The 25283-nt window shown below is 36.6% G+C and overlaps 1 protein-coding gene across 1 annotated transcript in view; it reads left to right on the top strand.

The window, feature by feature from the left end:
* Nucleotides 1–1479: 1479 nt before the first annotated feature.
* The window catches only part of CDH17 (cadherin 17), a gene marked incomplete at its 5' end in the record, with an annotated part of 33225 nt that continues 9421 nt past the window's right edge, over nt 1480–25283 (top strand). Inside the window, 12 exons of the mRNA XM_083358618.1 lie at nt 1480–1530; nt 11024–11125; nt 11312–11449; nt 14392–14530; nt 15290–15451; nt 16848–17047; nt 17662–17796; nt 18130–18280; nt 19838–20053; nt 21206–21282; nt 23041–23232; nt 24380–24624. Coding sequence (XP_083214744.1) covers nt 1480–1530; nt 11024–11125; nt 11312–11449; nt 14392–14530; nt 15290–15451; nt 16848–17047; nt 17662–17796; nt 18130–18280; nt 19838–20053; nt 21206–21282; nt 23041–23232; nt 24380–24624 — 1808 coding nt within the window. The remainder of the gene's footprint in view (nt 1531–11023; nt 11126–11311; nt 11450–14391; nt 14531–15289; nt 15452–16847; nt 17048–17661; nt 17797–18129; nt 18281–19837; nt 20054–21205; nt 21283–23040; nt 23233–24379; nt 24625–25283) is intronic.

Below are 25283 nucleotides of genomic sequence, written 5' to 3'. Positions count from 1 at the left end.
ATGAAATATCTGCAAGAAAACAACCAAGCTAAGAGACCACCAAGAACTCCTCACATATTTATTTTACAAGCAGTGTCCTTGGATTTAAAGAACTGTTCTCCAGGTGTTGTCCTACAGTCAAATATATCAGCAGCATGAGTTATGTCCAGGTCTAAATTAATCAAGGTCATTATTATGTTAATTAAGTTACTTAACAAATCTATTAAAATAATCCCTTCTAAACTTGTTTGTTCACAATATCTAATTTATTTTTTTTTAAAAAGGAAAATATAAGTTTGCAAGGAGAGACACATGGAAAATGTACTTAGCTTTTTCATATTTTATTGCTGCGGTTGCTGTTGTAAACCACACCCTGATGTTACAGATCAGGGGTTGTCACTGTAGAAAGTTAATGTTTGATTACATGTAAAAATCTCCAGATATTCTGAGACATTACCAGGAGAATAGAGAGGTGAAGGAAGCAGGTGTTATTTTAAAACAATTTGAAATTTTTGTTCCCCAGGTAAGATGTAATCTTTTTAACAACTTCCATAGATTTTACATAGTACCTGATACCTGTTTGATTGTTCTATCGGTCTGAATTGTAGAATATGCCACTTCTCTGTATATGTTATTTGTTGTCATGTGCATTTTGCTAGATATTTTAATTTTGTTTGACTTATCTAAGACCATATTCCTTTTTTATATATGAGTTAAATTTCATATTGCTACTAGTAGGACAGTGGTAGGTTGATTGGAAAACTTCCCAATAAATGAAGAGGATCAATAAAAAAGGGTGGGATGGTTTGAATGTAAGTATCCTCTGCCCCCATGTTGGAAAGGCAGTTTTATAAAATTAACAGTGAACAGCTAGAGTGGCACTTGTGCTAACACTATTATATAGTATGTGGTAGCCCCCGCCCTTTCCACCATTTTGGATTATTTTGCCTTTTCTAGAAATATTCCCCCCCCTTTAATTTTTTTTTTCTTATTTGTCTCAAACAGAACCACTCTTTACCTTCCATTAGACTTTTTTCCCCATGTTATATCTTTAGAGGAAGGACAAACTACTGTCCTGGATCCAAAATTCTCTCCGAGTCTCTTGTTACAAGGAGAATTCTCAGGTATATGACACTTTCTTCATCACACAAAGGGAAACTTTGGGTCTAAGCAGGTTGTTTGCTCAGGTTTGTGTAAAGCAAAAGGGTTTCCGTTTCTCTTTTAGTAATAATCTTATGGTATTTTCAAGTGTCTTCTCACTTCCTTTCTGTTGTCTGTATTTATTTCAAAATAAAAATCCCACGCTGAAAAACAAAACAAATAAAAAGAGAGACAAATTCCTGTAAAGGTTTCCTGCCTAGAAAAGAAACTAGGGTGGTACAATTGAAAGCAGAAGTGAATAACATGCTTGCTGGAATCAGATTTTAACACAGTTTTGAACTGCTGCTCAGACATTTATTTCAACTATTAATAGGAATCTAAAAAGGAAGTCTCGTCAAGATGTTTAAACCAAATGGACTAAATTTACTGTGTCTCCTTAGTCTTCATCAGGTAAGTGGCAAAAAACTTTCATTTCCCTTTAATAGAGCTGATTCTGAATGCAGTGGGAAAAAGTTGGGTTTTTTTGGCAATTATTGACATGGGGAAAATAGTACATTGCTTGCTTTTTTAAAGGAATGTTTATAATCTAAATATGATAAATTATTTCAGTTTCCCCCAATCACAAATGATGATACTGTCTCTTGCTGACCTGATCAACCTAGGGAAATCACCTTAGCGTTTCTTTGGAATTATTTGTGTGGGTATATTAATTGCAATTTTATTTCTTGTTTTTTGGTACATGTACAGAAGCTTTCCCCATATATATCTCTTGTTAGGATTTACATTCTCTAATATGTAAAATTCTGTATTCCTTGTTACATTATATAAATAGCACCATATACAAGTTGAATAATGGCAATAACCTAGAATGCAAATTCAAGTATCTAACATTCTGCATTGAAATTTTGAAACTTGCTTTAATTTATTTCTGATTTTCATTTGTTATATGCAAGTTTCACTTTTTTAAAAACAGGTGGGAGTTAGTGTTTAGTATTTAGACTGTGTCTAAATTACTAGTACCACTTATGGCCGTAGAAGCATTACCTCTTTTTTGTCCTTTTTTAATGGAATCCAACTATTTGAAGGGCTGCCTGGTCCATGTCTGCTTTTAAAATAAAGAACCATAAGCAAAGAGAGCAGAAGATATATCACTGACCTTCAAAAATTGGTAAGCAGACAGGGCAAACAGAGGTCATCTGCTCACAGATATCCATTATGCTGAGATGCATGATACATTTCTAATTTATATTTATATTAATTCTAAATGTGTACATTTGCCAAAGGTGGGCAAATGTTTGTTTTTTAAAAAGTTGGAGAGCATTCCAAGACAATAATCCCAAATAGCTCCTACTAATCAGAGTAATTAAGCAACTCTAATGAATGGACAGCTGGGTTGCGTATGATAGTTTACTACATTGTAATGTATCACTTTCTGGATCTTCTGAATCTTAGAAATACAAATAGGAGTTCCCAAAATTTTGGGTATTGATGACTAACCTTGGAGAACTGTGAACATATTGTGGGGACTTTTACAAAATGGTTGTCATGGAATAACTTTGAAGGGTGGAGTCAATCAAAAGATCTTTTTGTCAGAAGACAACTGGTGGGGATAATTCTCACCATCAGCTTGAATTTTCTCCTTTATTTTCTGGACAAGTAGTACCTGAGACAAATAATTGTGCTCTAGCCCCCCAACATTGATTTTCTAAGAGAATCTATGGAGTTCATGTAGGGCCTAGATACTGCTTTGGAAATGAAAATCATTCTATGCCTATGGCCGATCACTTTGCTTTTTTACTATGCCAATTTCTAATGAAAAATCAAAGAAGTGAATTGTTATGTATGCAGGCACCTGCATAGCAACAGCCACCAGGGGGCGTTGGCCTGAACGGTTTTGGCGGGAAACCCAGTTTCAGCGGGAAACCTAGGGCCAACCCCATTGGCTGTCCGCTTACCTGGCTAGGTATTTAAGGAGGCCAGGTAACCCTCATTCCCCAGTTCGCTACCCCCCTCCAATAAAGAGCTGAACTCACACACCGGCTGGCATCTCTTCCTTGCGTCGGACCCACTACTCAATATGAATTTTGTTTAAAGTCTGGTGAGACAGGCAGGCACAATGGGAGTCTCTGTCGTCACACTGTTAGACATTGGATCAGGTTAAGCACCCATTTAATTCTTTTCAAAATGTTTGCAACCTGTAACATATGACCATAATGCAGGAAAGAGGTATGTGGTAGGTCCTGTCAGCCAGAGGATTTTGGGAGAAAGGCCTTTTTTGCTGTGGCTGCCACCCTGTGGAATATCAATATCATGAGGCTGGCCCCCAACCCTATTTTGGCCTTCTGAAAGGCCCTTTGTCAACTAGCTTGGGAACCCAACGTAGAGTGAAGTGTGCTAGATGGCAATATGATAAATTCATTGCACTTTTCTATGTTTTACTGTCAATTTTGTTTTTAAAAAATAAATAAATTAGTTGTTGGCTGTTAAAGTACTTTGATGGCTTTATTATATATGCCACCAGTGTCACTGTGTGAGATGGACAGCTCTATAAACGTGATAGATAAAGTTTTCTCTTAGGAATAGGTAATGACAGGAATGATGTTTCTAAATATTTAGGTTCCATTTATTCTGTTAGGTTTAGTAGTAGTCATTGGGGATAGAGGTTTAGCCTGACATGTTTAACTTTCTTGAAGATTTAATGATTGTTGCAATAGGTCAAGCTTTCAAAATGCCTGGTTAAAGCACAGAGTTAGATTGGACAAGGTTAGCCTGACTAAGAAAGCAGAATGAGTTCTGTTTCTTCTCTACTTAGTAGGAGTCCTGATTCTTATTACTATGACTCCCAGCCCTTTGAAAGCAACAAAATGCTCTGTCCCCAAGCTTACTTAGGTAGCATTGTATACATGTTGCTGTGGTTGAAATTTGAAGGAAGCCAAAATAGTACTTTCTGCATGCCAGGTGGAAAGCATCAGAACAGATTTGAAGATTCTTGATGTTTGCAGAAATATAGCTAAGTAAATAATTAGAAAAGAGAAAGGATGGTTACAAGAACAGAAAACAATAGAGGCATACTGTTGGTATAAATTAGCTTCAGGTTCTTTCCATTTAGCATCTCATTCTTATTTCTTTGGGTTACTATTTGTTACACCATCTCTGTGTTTTGCCTAACGTTGTTGACTACAAAACAAAATAGCATGAAGGGCATGTATACCTATACCAGGGGTAGGCAACCTCGGCTCTTTTATGACTCATGGACTTCAACTCCCAGAATTCCTGAGTCAGCATACTCCATGAGTCATAAAAGAGCCGAGGTTGCCTATCCCTGACCTATACTATCAAAAAAAGACTTCTGTTTTCTGTATCCACAGAAATCTGAGTTATAACTGCAAGAAGGATGGGTAGTATATACCATGCTTTGGGTGGGGTTTCCATGGTATTGCTTAAAGCATCTATATATACAACTCAATTTTGTGGTATGTAAGTGCAAAATGCATAAAAGGTATAAGAAGTAGTAAGCCAAAGAAGTTGGAACAAAATATAAAAAGGGAAATATAGCTAACTCTAACATACCTTATCAATACCATTCAGTATAATTCTATATTGTACATTTCTGTCTTTGCAAATCATTTCTGTATTCACACATCTGTACATTGCTTCCTACATTGCCCTACCCCTAACACTCAAAAAGAAAGAGGTGAAATATTTATAGAACAAAATGTGATCTATTTATACCATGAATTAATGAGGATACAATCATATAATAAATATATGTAGGAATAGTAAATCCATCCAGTCAAACTTTTTGGTCTTTTCCTTCTACTTGATCAATTTATTTAAACTTACTGCTCCCTCCCCATCTCAACATATGTTTTTCATAGCGGTGATTCTCTTGAATTCAATTAATATTCATTCATTACTGATCCTATCTCTTCTTGTTACACCATCTCCATCTTTTGGAAGGTTAGTATGGCAGGAGAAATTTATTACTTCAGGCCTACACAATCTGTTAATTAAAAAATCCTGGAGCCTTGATTCAGGAGGCAAAAAGCTCTAATAATAAACAGTTGACTCTAGAAAAGTGAACATTTTTTGCCTTTAACCTTTTGGATGACCATAGCACTTTCTCAAGAAACCCTAAGGTTTTGTGGTATACAATTTAAAAACTCTGACAAAAGCATAAACAACCTGCCCCCTAGATGATAAAGATTGTGCACACTTCCTGTATCGCTACTTTTTCCCCATTGCCGGAAATGGGGTGGGTGCGGTTTTGGCGTGATGCATCCGGGCCGCGGGCCGGCAGTTTAACATGCCTGTTATAGATGAAGATTACCTTCAATTTTTTTATGCTGAGCTTTTGCCTTGGACACATGATATGGATGTCTCTGTCATAATGGCTAATTTCCCTCTAATATCAGATGTCATACAGGAATTGGTCACTTATAGTTCAAATACTTTGAATCAAAAGTTCAACAGATGTTCAAACTCTTCTTTGCAGAGCTTTTGTGAAGCAGTTTTCAATAAATGGAACATAGGTAGAAACTAGAGGGAACCACACTTTATTGTTCCTATGCTACATTATGATTCATATTTTATAGCTCACATAAAACTATTCCAACAGACTAGGAAGAGTTGACACAATGATATATAATTTACTCTTTGATCCTTGGAATACGTTGAAGACTTTGATCCCCATAAAGTATAACAAAGGGGATTTTTTTTTCTGCACTATGGCCGTCAGCTACTTATTTCTTGTGTGTAAACTGGGTGGAAATGAAACTGCTTTAAGAATTCTGAGTTTCAGCTCCTTTTTCCACTTTGTCCTTGTGCCTGGACATTTCTTGGAGCCTTGATTAAAAGATTCCAGTTTCCCCCTCCCACACTCTTCTTGGGTTGGTTAGAAAAAAAAATTCCACCTTTTATCATTTTTCCTATTAGGGTTAGAAGAGGAAAGTGGCAGAGTACTTGTCAATTCCATATGGTTAAAAGAAACACTGTTTTATCAGAGAACTTATTTTTTAAATGCTAGTTTTTACCTTCCCACTAATCAAATTGCAATAAACATACAAACCAAGTAAGTAAGGCTAGATGAGGCAATGACCACTGACTAGACAGGAAACAGGGGGAAAACAGAAGAGTTTAACTCATTTTTTGCATCTGTCTTTACATAAAAAGAAAAAAAACAGTCCAACCTATCAAGCACACACACACACACACACACACACACACACACACACACACACACAAACTATAAAGTGCAGATTAGGAACACAAGTCAAAATAAGCAAGAAAATGGTAAGAGAACACCTATCCTTTCAAGATGAGTTCAAATCACCAAGACCAGATGGATTACACCCCAGTGTTATGAAGAAACTGGCAGATGTGATCTCAGAACCACTGAACCATATCTTTCAAAGATCCTGGAGCATTGGGAACAACCAGATGACTTAAAAAGGGCTGATGTGGTTCCCATCTTTAAAAAAAAAGGGAGGGGAAATGGATCCAGGAAACTACAGGCCTATCAACATGACATCAATACCTGGGAAGATTCTGGAAAAGACAATCAAGCAACAATTTGCAAACACCTAGAGGCAAACAAAGTCATAACCAGAAGCCAACATGAGTTTGTCAAAAACAGGTCATGCCAGACAAATCTTACTGCATTCTTTGATTATATAGAAAAATTAATGGACCAGCTACATGCTGTGCATATAATTTACTTGCACTTCAGTATTTGATAAAGTAAACCATAATCTACTACTTCATCAGATAGAAGAATGTGGGTTACACAGAATCACCAATGGATGGATTTGTAATTGGCTGATCAATCACACTCAACATGTATCTCTTAATGGCACCGCATTTATATGGGGGAAGTATGCAATGGGGTAACCCAAAGCTCTGTCTTAGGCCCTGTACTCTTCAATATCTTCTGCAATGATTAGATGAGATGATAGAAAGGAAACTCAACAAATTTGCACATAACACCATCACTCCAGAAGATAGGTTCAAAATCCAGAAGAATCTCAACAGACTTGAACATTGACTTTATCTAAAAAAAATGAAATTCAGTGGTGAGAAAAGTAAAGTTCTATATTTAGGCAAGAAAAACCAAATGCACAATAGGGGGAAATTTGGGTTACCCAAAAGCTCAATATTACGGATACTAAAGGCTAATTTGGAGCACTGTAATTGAAATTAGGTAAAATTTAAAAACAGGACATGGATAAGTATAAGTAAAAATATATTGATAAATATCTTAACTGACCGTGTTATAACTAAAAATGTATTAACTTGATTGTCATATAGTAATTAAAGGAAATAGAGAGGGATTTTTTGCTGATGTAACCTGAGATATGTACAAAAAGATTCTGTTACTGGACTTTTGACTACCCAATCACCACGTTGCTTCCTAAATATTTGGGTGTAAAATTGGAAAATCAATAAAACTTGTTTTTTTTTAAAAAAAAAAAACAAATGTACAGATATAAAATAGTAGTAACTGTGGGAGGGATCTTGGAGTCCTAGTGGACAATTACTTAAAAATATGACCTAGCAGTGTGCTGCAGCTTCAAAAAAAAAAGCCAACACATTAATAGAGGGATAGAATCAAGATCACATGAAATGTTAGTACCACTTTTTAGTACCTTGGTAAGACCATACATGGTCATCACAATATAAAAAAGATTGAGTAAGAAAGAGTACAGAGTACAGAGAAGAGCAACAAAGATGATTAGGGGACTGAAGGATAAAACATATAAAGAACGGCTGCAGGAATTGGGTATGTCTACTTTAATGAAAAGTAGGAATAGGGACCACTAGGGTGGGAAGGTAACAGCATTCCGTGTGCCTTTGGCATCTAGACATGCCGGCCACATGACCACGGAGATGAGCACCAGCCCCTAGAGTTGGAAACGACTAGCACGCATGTGCGGGGGAACCTTTACCTTTACCTAGGACTAGGTATGACATGATAGCAGTGTTCCAATATCTAAGGTTCTGCCACAAAGAAGAGAGGGTCTACCTATTCTCCAAAACACCTGAAGGCAGACAGGAAGCAATGGATGGAAACTAATCAAGATGAACTAAGGATAAATTTCTTGAAAGCTAGAACAATTATCAATGGAACAACTTGCCTTCAGAAGTTGTAGGTGCTCCAACACTGGATCTTTTTAAGAAGAGACTGAAAAACATTTTTCTGAAATGGTATAGGATTTCCTGCTTGATTACGTGGTTGTATTAGAATATCTCCAAGATCCCTTCCAACTTTTCCTTTTCTGTTATTCTGGAATTCTGCTGTAGGTCACAATCACCACCTGGATTACAGGCACTTGACAACAATGAAACAAAGTGCACCAGCTAGCTTGTGAACCAGGCACCACATGAGTTGGCACAAGACAAAAAACATTATTTCAATGGGTAGCAAGAAAAGGCAGAGAGAAGTTATTTGTTGAGCAGGGTTGTGTAGGGGACCACATTGAGAAGTGTGAGTGGCCCATATTGGTACAAGGGCAAGCTGGTCACAATGATCAGCCCAGGGAGAAAATCTTTTGAAATATAGCAGTAAAAATGAGCTTTATAGAGTAGACTTGAGCCTTTTTGTCCATTCTTAACACAAGTGCCAAGAAGTTATTAGGATCTTTGTATTAAATAATTCTTTTTTTAAAAAAAAACAATTATATCCCAGTTGCTGAGAGTGAGTTTGTTTGGTGAAAACATTAATCTCCCAAGTACGGTAATTGTGAAATGCAAGTTTCAATTTCTGTACGTTAGAAACATTAATCTTCCTGTTACAATGAATAGCTTACTTTTAATACTTATCTTGTAGAAGATCTTTCTAGGACAAAAGCTAAGAGATGTATTTTTTGTGAAATCCAATAACTTTAATATATACATTTGCACAGATCAGTTTAAATGAACAGATGTTTTGTTTTTATTGACAATCCTCTATCTCTAAAGCTAGATCAGAGTTCTAGGAATATTTTTAATTGGTTCTACAGCCTGAAACAAATCAAAAAGCCTTGAGCTAGAGTATACAAATTAGATTTGTCAAAGGTAAGAAATTAGACTGGTTAGACCTAGGATCAGCTATTGGAGATTTATCTTGGGAACATATCCCATTTTTCCCACTCCTACATTGAAACTCTTTCGTCATGGATTCAAACAATTGCTTGCTTCCAAAGCAGAATTTCAAATCATTTCAAGGTACACTGAAATGTAACCTGAACATTGAAAATATGGAGAATTGCAGTGTAGAAACAAAGGGGAGTTTGAGGTAATCTAGATAGAAAACCAAAACCAAGAATACAAGAACTTAAATTCTGAGATGCTTTCTCCTTCCCATTCCTCCTTTGGACTCAGATTTTCTATATCAGATGGTCCTGAAGATGGGAAATCTGTTTTTCTTTTAATTAGATTCAGATGAATGGAATGTGTTTAAAACTGGTTATGAAAGGGAAGAAAAAATGCAGGCCATTCTCTCATTTCTTTCATACTAGTTGAAGTCCAACAGGTGTTTACAGGGCTTTTTTCCTCATAGAATGCTCAGAATGGAGTTCCGGCACCTTCTTTGGATGGAACTTTGTAGGGTAGGCAAGGCGGGTTGGATGACATGTGTGAGTTCCGGCACCTTTTTCTTTTACAAAAAAAGCACTGGGTGTTTAGCTCTTTCAGTGTCTCCAACGTGGAAGCTTTCTGAATCATGGAATCACAGAAAATATGGATTGGCAGGACATTTAGGCCATTGAGTTTAACTGCAAGCTCTGTACAGGAATTCAATAAACCAGGGGTCCCCATCCCTCGGTCTGCGGACCGCTACCGGTTCTCAGTCCATTCGAAACTGGGCCATGAAAGTGGCAGGCGACCACGCAAGTTCCATTTGCTCATGTGCAGGATTAAGTTGTGTGTGGGAAACTATCCTCTCCTCCTGCCACCACCACCACCCACTGCTGCCATTGCCAGTCCACGGAACCAGAAAGATTGGGATCTGCTGCATTAAACCATCCCCATAGAAGTCTCTTCGCCTCCACTTGAAAACATCTATAGAGAGATATTCCACTAACATTCTTGTCAGGCTGTCCCACCTCTTCATAACTCTTAACCATTATTCCTAAGAGGCAGTCTGAGTCTCCTGAAGTTCAATCAGTTGGTCTTTGTCCTGTTCTCAGGACAAAGAGAAGAGAAGATGCCTCTCCCCTCTGGCATGGGACAATACTGTGGATATTGGTAGTTATGATCTCATATCCAGATCCTTTAATCATTTGTTATCTAGATAGCAGAAATCTTGCAGCGGCATTTTCATGCCCCTTTCTAGGTGTGGTTCTCAGAATGGTATGTACTCCCTGTTCAAAGGGCAACTTTTTCTTATAACTTTCTGACTTGAGAAAGAAGCTCTGGAAGAAGGAAGAAATGTACTGATAAAAAGTCCCATGATAAAGAGGAAAGAACTATTTACATTAGTACAGCTAAAGACAATTTACGTCTGTCTTAGTCATGGGCTGAGGACAAATTGAAGGTGATATCATGGGAGCATGCCCCCCCCAAAAAAAGATGTTGGCAGGACATGTTTGTGCTGTAGGTAGATTCAAGAAGAGGCTCTAAAGTATGCACAAATCTGGAATTTTAATCAGATTCTAACATGGGAATAAAAGCTGTGGATCAAGATTATGTATATACTGTATACTGTATACTTATGGGACTTATATGCCATCAAACTCATACAATGACTCTAGGTGATTTAAAATAACCCATACAACATAATTAAGACATACCAAACATCCTCACAGTTCAACTCCCCTATCCTATCCCAATGCTAGGGGAAAGAGCTAGGTCTTCACCGTCCTCTATGTCTATGGCTAATAGGATAGGAGTCTTCTGATCTTTGGTGGGAGGCTGATCCAAAGATCTGGAAAATATGAATAAACCCTGTCTCTTCTTGTCCTTGCAGGTTGCTTACCTTCTTGAAGATGACTTGCAATCAAAGGGACCTTTGGAGGACAAAGTATTTTATGTTGAAGAGGGTAAAGTGCGACCACAGTATTTATACAGGGTAATTTGAAATACTGACTCTTCCTTTTCTTTGGAACAAATCTGAAAAACAATTGAAGGTATAGGAAGAGGAAATAAATCATGCTGCCTCTTTTAAAACAGAACAAAAACAAGACTAGAAAAGGGGGGATTTGATTTATATAAGAAAAAAATGGTATTCTGAGTTTCTTCTTTTTCTTCATACCAGTTTACATTTCAACCCCCTACCTACAGTGTGAGGCTGACCGGTGAAACAAATGACCTCATAGAGATCACACCAAAAGATGGAATCCTGATTGTCAATAAGCCTCTAAACTGGGGAAAAAAACCAAAATATACATTACAGGTAAACCAAAAATGACATTAAATGCTCTGTTTCCCCCCCCAAAAGTTTGAGTGAAGGCTTCTAAAATGAAAATAATAATAATAATTAAAAACATAACAAAACCGGTAACTTTCTTCTAGTCTAGTGCTTATGTTTGTATGGAAGAATGGATGGATGGATGGGTTGATCGTTTATTTTATTTTTAACCTGGTAATTCAGGACATGATGACCAACATATTAAAAAAAATAGTAAGAACAGAAAATATAGCACAATATGCCACAATTGGGAAGAGAAATACAATTAAAATAAAACTCACCATTCATGTATAACATTTTAACATCTCAGAACCTAAATTTATCAACAAGCATTAACCATATAAAAATGCAAAATAATATTACCCGTTTCAGAACCATGGTGTTCATAGTAGGAGTGGATATTAGTTGTAGGAAACTGACAATTTAAAAAGCTTTCTTTAGGCTTTCAGGCAGAGTACATACTGTAACAACAATATAGTAATTATATTGTAAAAGACAAGACTGAAAACTTTGCTCATCCTTGCAGTATTTTGAGGGCTTTATTGGGGGTCCCCCCAATAAAATAAGTTTGTTAAATGTTATTATTGCTTTCTCTATTTATAGAGAAAGAACTAAATATCACTTAATTTAGTGCCTTGTCATTGAAAGTAGCATATTCAGTAGCATATTCTGGAGGGCTCTGACCGCATAAAGTGATTTGGGGTACCCTGTCCAATTTATTGCCCACAGAATTAATAATGACTGAGAGGCAAATAATGTCAACTACACTTGCAAAAATAAAATAAATGGAATGCTCTCTACCATCCCTCTAATTTCTGCAAAACTATAATTCCACTCTTATTCACTTCCCCTACCCATTATGACCTATTTCTCTCTTTCCCATACTGGTCTCTTCTTCTCCAAAAAAATCTCACTCTTTCTCGAATCATCCCTTTCTGTGGCTGTTTCATTTCCCCATGGATCATTATTTCTCAGCCTTAGCAACTTTAAGTTGCATAGACTTCAATTATCAAAATTCCCCTCCCATGCTGGGAGTTGAAGTCTACATATCTTAAAGTGGTTGAGGCTGAGAAACACTGACATTAGACAACAAAAGCTATTTACAACAATGGGAGAGCACTGCCAATTTGCTTAATGGAGGCCCATTATCCATTTCACAAATCCTGCTTTCTTAGCCTGTTGATTACTATTGTTTTAGCCTTGACAAGAGAGAAGCAGACAAGAGTAGGAATAAGCAGATGAGAAATTTCGAAAATGAATTGCAGTATTAGTTGATGGGGACATGCAAATTAGCTTAAATCTAGCCTTAGTTTGTTGAGCAGGAGTACTAGGTCTGGCCCTGCACTACGAATCAGAGTTCAGTTCTCTCTGAGTCACACATTTATTCAGATCTGGACAAAGGAGGGTCCTCCTATAAAGCTGGAAGAACCCCAAATGATTTATTCAACGTGCCTGTCAGAATCCATTTATATCATATTCATAAATGTATGTTTAAAACATTATTCCATGGATTCTGCCATCTCCCGAGGAGGAAGGAACAAATGTGGATTCAGCCTGCCTTAAGCATTTCAAAGATTCAGAGAAGCCTTTTGAACTGGGGGAACAAAAAGGAGGGTTAGGATAGGAGGCATCTGGCTTGTGTTTCCTTTTGAATTTGTAAGGAAAGAGCAATAACCATAAAAATCCAAAGTTCCTTTTCCCATGAAAGGGATGAGACCAGGTAAATGATGGGGGGCTAACCAAATGGGGTTAGGGAAAGGGGATTGAACAGGGAACTCTTTATAAGGTTTCAATTTGTAGAACAATATTAGATCCTGTCTTGTATTCCCACAGCCAAGCATGTCATAGTAAAGATTTCTTTTTGGACTGGAATTGGCTCCAAGAGTTTTGTCTTCCTAAGACGTGGTTTGGGGTGGGTCCTGACGGTAGACTTTAGTTTAGTTGATTATACAAGAAGGAAATACAGCTGTTTGCACAAAAGTAAATAAAAAGCAAAAGTTGTTACAATGTCATTGCTCACCAAGTACATTTAGAAAGAGACTGTATTTAGCAAGACTTTTGCTCCCTGTCTGTGGTTTCCTCTCATACCTTCCCTGAGCTATGGACAGGTACATGTTATTATGACTCCTTTATTCTCTTCAATTCAGTCATTTCAATGCTTGGTCCTCTTAATCTTGATCAAGAAGTTTCAGATCAGTGATACAGTACTGTGATCTATTATTTTGTTTTGACTTCTTGTTCTCCAGTTTTCATCCAAAAAATAATATCCATTATTACTTCTTCAACTTTCCTTAACATACAGGCATTTTATAAAAATGTGTGAAAACTTTAGCACTAATTTCCTTGAGGTTCTTTCTTACGTACATTTTCCTGGCACAGGAAATCTTATAGAAATCAACATTGTGGTTTATACTCATTTTATTCCAACCCCCCATGAATTTATATACTTTATTTTGTTTGTTGCCTATGCAGAAACAGAGTCTGTTTTGAAGGATCATTCACAACCTCTCTTTCATAAATATATACAGATGATTTACTACATCTTTAACCATCACTAGCTAATTATTCCCCATGCTGGCTAGGGAATTCTGGGAGTTGCAGTCCCAGAATTAAAATCCCCCAAAATTGAGAAACAATCATGTAAGCGGTAACGTTGCCATATTATCTGCAACACTTATAATTTTGTTGTAGCTAATAGCTGACTAACTCAGGAGTGTTTATTCTGGCCTTGTGAGATTCATTAGATCTCAGTTTCCAACATTTTGAGCCATACTGATTGGTAATGATGGGAATTGTTGGCTGATACTTCATGAAGGCATGTGGCTGGGAAACTTGGCAAGCCAATTCAAACAGGAAGGAGACAGTGTATTGTTTTATGGAAATGTTTTGTTTTAATATTGTTTTTCTCCACCTCTTTCTCACTTTAGTTGGAAGGTCTAAATCAAAATGGCAATAGGGTGCAAGGACCCTATTCTATCATCATAAATGTTGTGGATATCAATGACAACGCACCCCAATTTAATCAATCAGCCTACTCTGGCAAAGTTAGACAACACTCCCTACCAGGTAGTTGTTTCCATATTTACTTTGAGCTTCACGAAATTTTAAATATTAAACATGAAACTGAATATATATAGTCTCCCAAGCAACCATGGGAGACTATAACAAACAGGCCAAGCTCCTGAAAAACATACAGAGCTATTTTTGAAGAAGCTAGCCATTTTGATGATCCAAATTTAATATGCATCCCGGATGCCTCTTTATTGGGCATGCCTTTAAAGACAAAGCACCAGATAAAATTGGACGGCATATTTTTCTCCTAAATTTGTATAACTATTTCAGGGATCTAGGTGAAACCCCAAAGATGCCTTTGCAGCTTTGACTGAAGAGCTATAGTACTATTCCAATTTCCGCCCAAGTAGACTTAATTCAAACTTTCCTAAACCACTTTTCTTCTTGTCCACTTTTGGGTTTGTTGAAATATTAGGCTTAAGAAGCAGATGGGGAAAAATGGCTAAAAGTTGTAACAGTTGACATGTAAAGGATATAGAATAAGAGAGCCAGTGAAAAATTATTAAAAGAAAGGAATGTTCCCAAGGTCTTACAAATCAAAAGTCAACCATGTGAAAAAGATACACCCTCCCCGTTAAAATACTAAAATATCTAAAGGCAGTCCTGACCTTTTCTTGATGTTTCTAACTAAAAAAATATGCTTAAGAGTGCTCCGTTTGTTGGTATGTATGTTGATAGTGATTCTTCTTTGGGGCTAAGTGAGACTTCCATTTCCAAACTGTGTTTATTTTCTTTTAAAAAACACACACACAGGAAAGCCTTTCATGTATGTTACTGCTTTTGATCGCGATGATCCCAGCACCTTACATTCAAAGCTCAGCTATAGTATCCTTCAACAATTTCCCAGACTTGATGGCGCTGAGATGTATTTTCAGATTGACAATGTTACAGGAGCAATTTCTACAACTCTGGCTGGTAGGTGACTTTTTTTTTCATAGTGATACTTAGAATGTATAATGAAATATGGCACTCATTTATACATAATATGACAGGTTATAAAAAGATAGTCATATAAATATATTAGAAATATGTACATATTTGAATAATATTTGCATTAGATAAGTATATATAGAATTGTTACTGTGTATTATAATAATATATTTTATGTGTTTTTATGCGATTTCTTGCACCTTTTCATTAGAATGTTTTTTGTGTATTGTTTTCTTTTTTTTGACAATTGTATGCATCTCGATCACTATTAACTTTGGGTCAATAAAATGTAAATATAAATTTAAAAAGATGAAAATAATTAAGTCTTGTACAGTTTAGCCTAGACTTCACTGGTACCATATGTCCATGTCAAAGTCAATAGTCTTTCATATTTCTAAATCTAATTTTCCCACATTTGGGAAACGTGCCATTTCCAAATGAATTCTAAATCCCCAAGGAAAACAATCCCAGAAGGTTTAATTTCCCTCCCTCCCCCACCAAATGTAGAATGTGGTCCCAATGTTTTACTAGCTATGTAGGGCTTGGTGTACATATGTGAAAGATACATAAACAAACCATTGCATAACATCTGGCTCCAATACTGTTGCTGGGCAGATGTGATGTAACTTCTGAGAAAACTATGACTGGCAACACTGGAAACTTACCCAAAGCACCAATATTCTCACAAATGCAAAATATTTATGCAAACTGAAGAGAAACCAGAGTTTCTCCCATGAAAGATCCATCCCTAAAACCCTCCACAATCATACAAGCAAAACCCGCAGATAAATGAAGCAGAAATAGATTCCTGTGCTGAACAAGCCGGCCTGGTCTGATGGGTTTGGGTTTTATCACTGTTTTTATGTAATTTATTTGTTGCATTGGGCATTGGTTTAATCTCTGCTTAATTTTTGTATTTCTGCATTTTAGTATTTATTGCCCTGTTCACCGCCCTGAGTCTTTTGGGAGAAGGGCGGTATACAAATTAAATTAAAAATAAATAAATAAATAAATAAATAAATAAATAAATAAATAAATAAATAAATAAATAAATAAATAAATAAATATATGCTAAAATGTTTTCTGTAGCAGCATTGTATTGGGGATCCTCGGTAGATTTTGGCAGAAGAGTTGAAAAGAAAAAAAAACTAGGAATTGATTAATTACCTGTAAAACTGATTTTCACATATCTGTGTTTGCAAACCAGGGTTACAGCAGAACTTGCCATTATTCAGGAACATAAATTTTATGATAGCAAGCAAACGTTATGTGAAGATAAGTGATGGTGTTATTGCTAAAGAAAGAGAGTTGTAATTGTCTCAGAATATAGGAGAAAGAATGAGTACATGTTTTCAAGTTTTATTCTCTGTTATATTTTCAGGAACAGAATTCTTAGATCCAGCAGTACACGACAATTTTATCCTCGCAGTGACAGTAAATGACATGGCAGGACAGTCCGTAGATTCTTTTGCCACTACTACTGATGTGAAGATCACTGTGTTGGAAAACTTTTGGAAGTCTCCTCCAGTAGTATTGCTCTCAGAAAACTCGACAAAGCCACACCCCATGAAAATCACTCAAGTAAGTTGCTAAAATTATCAGGCAACTCACCATCAATGATTAAAGACATAACCTTTGATTTCCACTATGTATGCTACAATTGGGCTATTCAGCAAATGCATTTGATCCCACTCTCTGGCTCAGCCTGGTCATCTCTTATATATCCATCCAGGATATCAACATACACAAATCTTTGATTTTCAATAGGCAAGAAGTTACAAAAAGCAACAGAGGAGGATAATGCAACAGAGCAAAAAAAAATGTAGACCAAATATTTCAAATACAAGATACCATTCTGGATTCTCTGCAAGCGTTTTGAGCATTTTATAGATCTGTCATTTCTTTCTCAAATAACTGCTTGATAGTCTTTGGTTAATAATGGCAATTGGGACTGGAATTGTTGTTATTATTAAATTTATTTGCCACCAATCTTTTTTTGAAGCAACTCCGGGCAGCTTATATTATAAAGGAATTGGTATTTGCTAAGTAGCATATTGGAAAGCATGATGTCACACAATTGTACTGCTTAGCGACGGCAATTCTAGTAGTCCCAAGTTGCATTAGAAAGATTTTTTTTAAAAAAACCATATTTTTCATTTGTATAGTTGTTGTTTACTCTTACATTGTAATATTAGGTTCGATGGAATGATCCACATGCAATGTATGAACTTCAACCCAGAGAAAAGTCTTCTATTGAACTCCCATTTATGGTTGATCAGAATGGAACAGTTTATGTAACTAAACCACTAGACAGAGAAGAGAAAGACTATGTAAGTACATGGAAAAGGATAGCAGGTCTGTTTTAAAATATGGAGAAAACTAAACTAGAGTGACTTTCAGGTTGTTTTATATTTGCATTTCATTATCAGCATTGCATTCTATATTAGGTTTTTTTTTTGTTTAATTAATTATTGTTTATTCAGTTTATTAGCCGAGATACCAACATTTCAAATAAATTATGCTGCTCTTGAGAGGGTTTTATATGAGATGGGGAGAAATTCTGATAATGTAATTTGCCCTACTATTCCTTAATATTATTATTATAATATTCATTATTCCTGCGGTTCTTAATTATAAAATTTTAATTATATATCCTATTCCAGTATTCATTCTATATCTTTGCAAATGATGAAGAGGGAGACAGGCTGGCCTACCCAATCACTGTTTCAGTCCAAGTTGTAGACATCAATGACAACCCCCCTGTGTGTGACAAAGTTTTGTCTAAGTTTGAAGTTCAAGAAAATGAGCGCGTAGGTAAGAAATTACTGCATTTAATATACTGTATGGGTAAAAATAATTTAAGGCAAAGCTTCTTTGTAAGGTAAATGAGTATAAAATTTAATATCACCATATCATTTCTTATGAGTTGGAAGTTCTAATAGAAGGGAAGATTTGTAGCTCAGGTGGAACAGTAAGATCCATGGTGCTCTCTGCGGTTTACTTGCACACGCTTTCACTACCCAATTAGATAGCATCAGCAGCATTGGGACATCTGAAAGCAAACAACTCCGCTCAGAGAGCACCAAGAACTCTACAGTATGAACTACTTACACAGAGGTGCTATTGTATATTTTAGGTATTGAGAATGAAAGCTGCACACTTCAAATGAGATGGCTCCTAATCTCATCCTACCAGAGAATTAATTAGTGCTTGGTTCCCATGCTTAGGGTCTGGATGGCTTAGACAGAATAAATAACTTACCGTCTTCTGCCCACTCACCATACTAAAGAAGCAGTCCTAGCCTAATAGATCAGGTGTGAAAGAAGATGGACAGACCTTTGTGTCTGTATCTCTGAGAAGAAAAGCTACGTAGAAATTTTTTGGCTTTCCAAAATTGCATGGATGCATCCATGTAAGGATGCCATGTCTTAATGGGGTAGGCTAGTTTATGGCTTAATCTGTCAAGAGCAACCAGTTAATATGAGTAAGTGATCGCATGATGTATGAAATGTGCTCATTGTAGTCTATTCATCAAAGTATGGTCAAATAAATACTAAGTTCCCTGATTTCATAAGATGAGTATGAGTTGAGGTCATACATTAACACTGGATAAATGCCTACATGGGTCATTCACCACTTTCTCAAGAAAGAAATGGGGTGATCTCCTGCTCTCCTCCCCTCTCCTCTTGACCTATTGTAAATCTATCCTGAAACTTCATCTTCCAGATCTGATTCAAAACTACTGTTTTTTAACCTCACCGATTTCATATCTTCCAGAATGGATGCTTTCCTCTTCTTTATTCCTTTCTAATAGCAAGTTCAATTTTCTGCAATGCTTCATATACCCTCCTCCCACTAACTGCCTCCCAGGCTGCTATATTTTCCTATTTTTACAAAAATCTTGAAATTGACCCAACAATAGGCCATTAAATCAATGAACAAACCTCAACCCTAAACACTCATCCTCCATTCAACACTTATATCTTCTCATTAATATTAATATTAATAATTATGCAAATAAATAAAGCATTTTGCTTTCTAAGCTGCTACTGCATGGAAAGGGCCTTTATATATGCAGTCCTCTCACTACAAGGATGAAGTTGATAAAGGAAGTATTTTGCTCATCGCTAATCTTTCTTTGGCCATTTTGAATTCCACTGAAAAATATTAACTGCCTTTTGTTAGATTTTAAGGAGATGATGTTCCACATAAATAATTCCATCATGAATTTGTGAGCAAGTGTATATAGGAATCACGTTGGTTCCCTTGCCCAATCCCAAAAGTTACATTTGTCTTTCTATAACTAATTTATTTTATTTTCTACTATGCATTTGCTATTGGTCTAACTACAGCTTTCTCTGTTACCAACAGGGAATTTAATAGGAACTGTCCTTGCCTCAGACAACGATGAGAAAGGGTCTCTTAATTCTCGCCTGCAGTTCAGCCTTTTGGACCAGAACCCCAAAATCCCACTAGACAATCTCTTCCGCATCGAACTGAGAACTGGGTCAGTCCACCTGTTCAAATTGGGATTAAACAGACAAGTGGCCACAACTTACAATTTGAAGGTGAATGTGACAGATTCAGGTCAGTGCACCACACATTACATGTATTCCCCCAAATGTTAGAGTGACATGGATCACAAGATAGCCCACAGTCTCTCATGTATACTTTTTTTCATTTCTTCCATTTCTTCCTTTTCACTCCTTCTAGCCATTGTTCCGTTCATCAATAGCTATACATGTAAAAGTAAAATTATAAATATTTTATGTGCTCCTTTTAAAAAGAAGGTGTCCCTAAGGTGTGGTCCAAAAGGGCAATATGTTGGCTACATGGTAATGAAGCTCTACCTGCAACTCCAGGCCCTCAAACTCCTTATTGTAGCCCTGGAATACCTTTTGACCGTGTTGGTTGATTTCGTGGCAAGATTGCTGATATTTGGCATTGCAGTTTCCCTCCATGTTGGAGTGGGAAATATAAATATTCAGACATAAGCTCTGAAATAAAGGAACAACATTAAAATCCTGAATTATTCCCCTTGATGTAGTAGTAGTACAGGTAGCCCATGACTTATGATCAGTTGCTTAGTGATTCAAAGCTCCAAAGGCTGTCCCTCCCTTTCCCCATGGTCACATAATCACATTTTGGGCCCTTGGCCACCAGCAGGGTCCTGTATCCCCATGATGACAACTTATGTTTTTTGGCAAAACCCAGCAATTACTTCTGGTTTGGGGCAAAAAAAATGCCCATTGCAGAGGAATTGGTTTGCTTAACAATCACAGCATTCACTTTACAACCACTACCAAAAAGTCATAAAGTTGTGTTGGTCATGTGACGACCTGCTTAATGACTGGCATGACTTATGGCTAAATTCCAGGCTCAGTATTGGTTATAAATTGAGGACTGTCTGTATTGTTATTTGTTTAGATGTATTTCTTGTTTTTCCTCCAAGAGGTCAAGGCAATGTACATTATCACTTGCTTCTCAGATTCCCCACATATATCCCATAATGACAACTTTTGGCTGGGTGGGTTAAGAGGAAGTGACTAACCCAAAGTTCATTCTTGAGCTGTCAGAGCTGGGGTGAATTTGAACCTGACTCCTCCTGATACTATACCTATGAAGGGCTATTAATTGCTGTGGGATGTTTTAGGTATATTTGATGTGTCTAAAAAGTTTGAGAATCTGTTCTGTGCAGATCAGCTCACATTTGATTTTGTTATATCCTTTTCCTTGTAGTTTTCTCAACTATATGTAATGTGCAAATTCAAGTCATTGACATCAATGATAAGATCCCAATATTTAAAAAACCAGATGTGAGTATCTTGTTGACTATTTTTGCTTTCACAAGACATTGGAAAAATCTCAAACTTTTGGTTTGATGGTATCCTCTTCCAAGACATTTGTTTGGGATGTAGATGTTGTTGTTGCATATCTGTGGCTAGTTAGGTAAGACTTTCCCAAGTTGATTCCCACCAGATATTTTAGGACTACAATTGCCAGAAATTCCAGCAACAGAGATGGAAATTTTAAAAGTGGTAATCTTGAACCTTAAGTCTTAATCTTTAATACCTCTGGAGAAAATCAGATTGGCTAGCTGAGGAATTCTGGGAGTTGACGTCCACAAGTCTTAAAGTTGCCATGTTTGAAGACCCCTGCCCTAGAGCCTGAAAGGGTTGGGACTGCTGACTTATAACTTAAGATACAGAAGGATCTGGACAGACTCGAACACTGGGCACTATCTAACAAAATGAAATTCAATGGTGAAAAAAGTAAGGTTCTACATTTAGGCAGGAAAAATCAAATGCATAGGTATAGTATAGGTGGTACCTTGCTCAATAGTAGTAACTGTGAGAGGGATCTCTGAGTCTTAGTAGACAATCACTTCAATATGAGCCAGCAATGTGCTACCACAAAGAAGAGGGAGTCAAGCTATTCTCCAAAGCACCTGAAAGCAGGACAAGAAGCAACGGATGGAAACTAGTCAAGGAGAGAAGCAACCTAGAACTAAGGAGAAACTTCCTGACAGTTAGAACAATTAACCAGTGGAACAACCTGCCTCCAGAGGTGGTGAATGCTCCAACACTGGAGGTTTTTAAGAAGAGACTGGACAGCCATTTGCCTGAAATGGTATAGGGTTTCCTGCCTGAGCAGGGGGTTGGACTAGATGACCTCCAAGGTCCCTTCCAACTTTATATTATTATTATTATTATTATTATTATTATTATTATTATTATTATTATTATTATTATTATTATTATTATCTGTCGTTTGACTGGGTGAGCATTCAACCTGTAGACCTGTAGGTGGCAGTAAAGAGTTGTTTATGCTTCTTGCCTGTCAACTGCTGATTGGTTGTATTTTTGCAGCCCAGATATGGCTGTGCATAACTGTTGGTGAACAGCTGGAGTTTGAGAAAGGGGCTTTGCTGTGGATGTCAGTGTGGGAACTGTGATTATGAGAGGAAAAGGAGGAGCCAATTGGATAAGAAAGGGAATTTCCCACCACATTACAAAAGCAGAAGAGACAGTCCTTTTATTATGCTTCAATTATCTTTGTTAGGCTGAAGAAAGATAGTCTATTAGAAGGCTTTGCACAATTAAAAAAAATAAAATAAAGGTAACTGTAGGAGTCACAAATCCAGTCTCCCTAGCATCTAAACAAACACTGTAGAAGAGATCCTGAACCCTGGGATTAAATGGAAGAGTTTCCCACAGCAGATTTGCTGGATCAACTGGAGCCAAGCAGTAAACTCTAACCTTAAGTCACCTTAAGTATCCATGTGTCATGAGATGTCTGGATGAAAGATCTTGAGCATGAATGAAAGGGAAAACACTATTTCCAGAATGGAGAACTTAAAACAGTCAGGCTGAGGAGATGTCCTCTAAAAATGGTTAGTGGAACATCTTCACACCAGGGCAAACAGGGTGTCTGAAGATGGCAACAGCAAGTGATGATTTCAAATTATTACATCGTGAAGCTCTCTTCAAAATAGCCAGTTCTTATTAGAAATGTTATTTCTTCTTTTCTGTTCTTTTGTTTTATATTTATTGTTTTTTTGTTTTTCACTATAGTATGGCACTGTGATTATTAAAGAAGATCGGGCAAAAGGATCTCTTATATTTGAAATTCAAGCCACAGATGCTGATGAACCAGGCACTGGAAGTTCTCAGATTATTTACACCATCACAAAGGGTGACCCAAATAATAGTTTTAAAGTAGTGACTGATCCACACACAAATACAGGAGCTATTATAATTAACAAGGTGAATAACTGCCATTTCATTTATTATTATATTACATAGATTTAATTAACATTTCCTCAAGGCAAGGCAATTGAATGACTAATTTAGAGAATAGCAATAGGATGCCTATACTGTATGATGCCTACAAAACCTCTGAATTTTAGAAAATTGGAGAAAAATATCTTTATATGGTTGAAGTTTTGCAAGAGATTAAAATCTTATGAGATTCTATTTTCCTTTGAGATCTTGTGAATTTCAAGGTCAAAATGTTAAATGACATAATGAATGGTTTCACATTTACCAAACCTGAACTTGCAGATTTTTGGAGAATAGTTAAAAACAGTACACTTAGAGATCTACCCAATGAATCTGTTTCCTCTCCCTAATTCCTGCAACTATTTTGAAGGTAGTCATATGATAAACACAAACATCTTTACTTACGGTAAAGATAAAACACAGCCATATTATCTTATTGTCTTGGAATACCAAGAGAACATGGAGATGCCACTTGCTCCCTTGAGGAGACTAAAGAGAAAACTCAAAATCTCGGTCAATCAAAGCTTCATCCCTTATACTACAGACCTAAGAAAATGACTCTTTCACACCGAGCTAGATAGGAAAGACAGTTATGAAGACTCTGTACCCACAACTGTGGTGTTGTGATGGAAAACTATTGAAAAGGCAGTGGTTGCAAAAAAAAAGAGGAAGAAAGGAAAAGAACAATTATACACCTCAATACCAGTCACTTCCCACAAGTATGCAGATAGCTGAAAAACTGACAAATCTAATCCTAGGTTGCAGAAAATGTAAACAGTCTTTCTGAAAACTTGACCTCTCTTCTGGCAAGGTCTAATCAAACAGAGAATGGTTGTCAGCAAAAGCAAACAACAAGCAAATAAATAGATGTTTGGCACTTTAGCATTTTGACCTTGAAACTGTGTGAGATGTGTTTGATCTGTTTTCTTCTAAATAGGCAATGGTCATTCTGTGTACCTAATATGATGGCCTGGCTGCAGATGATGGAAAGTTGTAGTGTTACATATCTAGAGGATAGATAGGAGGTTGGGGAACTCTGTTATACATCTGTTTCGAGAAGATAATATTTTCTTCTAGCTTAAGTTCCTGGTGGGCTGTTATACCTGTTTTAATTTCTCCTTTGGTTTTGTAGGATCTTGATTTTGAAACAAAATCAGTGTATAACCTTACAATCAATGCTACAAATCCTGAACCTCTCGTGACTGGAATAAAGTATAATTCAAGTTCATCCACTTTCTTACGGGTCCGTGTTACTGATGTGGATGAACCACCAGTTTTTACCCATCCCCTCTACCAAGTTACACTATATGAAAATGTGACCATTGGTACAAATGTGACAACTGTAAAAGCTTTTGATCCTGAAGGAGACCAAGTAAGGTAAAGGCAAAAATCTTTTTTTTTTTGGTAAAAAGTAGACTTGTAGTAATTGCATTGCTCCCATCCAGGAGATTCTCTTGCTCTCCTGCCTTGAAAGAACCTGCTAAAATGTCATATTTGCACATATATTTTTGCATAGCTTGTTTTTGCATAGCTTGTTTAACTTGGCTGCATGCATCTTTTGGATGAGCATAAAATACTGAATCATCAAAATATGAAGCAGGCTGGGCTTGTAATCTAGGACATTTATCCAGAAAAACACCACTGAGAATTAAAAAGAGCCAACCTTAGCAGGTGCAAAAGTAACCCCTGTTTTACTTAAGTATATTATAAAGATGTCAATTTATGTAGGTAGAAAGGTTGCAGTCCATATTAGAGACCCAGCATATTGTTACCTGTATAAACATGTGTGTATGTATGTAACAATTCTTCTAACTCTTCCTCTTGAAAACTGTTGTCCCCTGAAGCTTCTCTTTGCAACAAAGAATTGATGTGATTTTGAGAAAGATGTCAACATCTGCTCAGTGTTATCACAGTCAAGATCATATAACAGTCAATATCATAGCCACATTCATTCACTCCTCTTGGTGCAGGAGTCTGATTGCACAGTTGTGGTTTTTACCTTGATTTTTTTCAGTACCCCCTTGTTCTATCCTGCT

This window comes from Vipera ursinii (assembly GCF_947247035.1).
Source record: "Vipera ursinii genome assembly, chromosome: 3".
In the NCBI taxonomy this organism is placed as follows: domain Eukaryota; kingdom Metazoa; phylum Chordata; class Lepidosauria; order Squamata; family Viperidae; genus Vipera; species Vipera ursinii.
The sequence above is the reverse complement of the archived record's forward strand: the minus strand, read 5'-3'. Positions and strand labels throughout refer to the sequence as shown.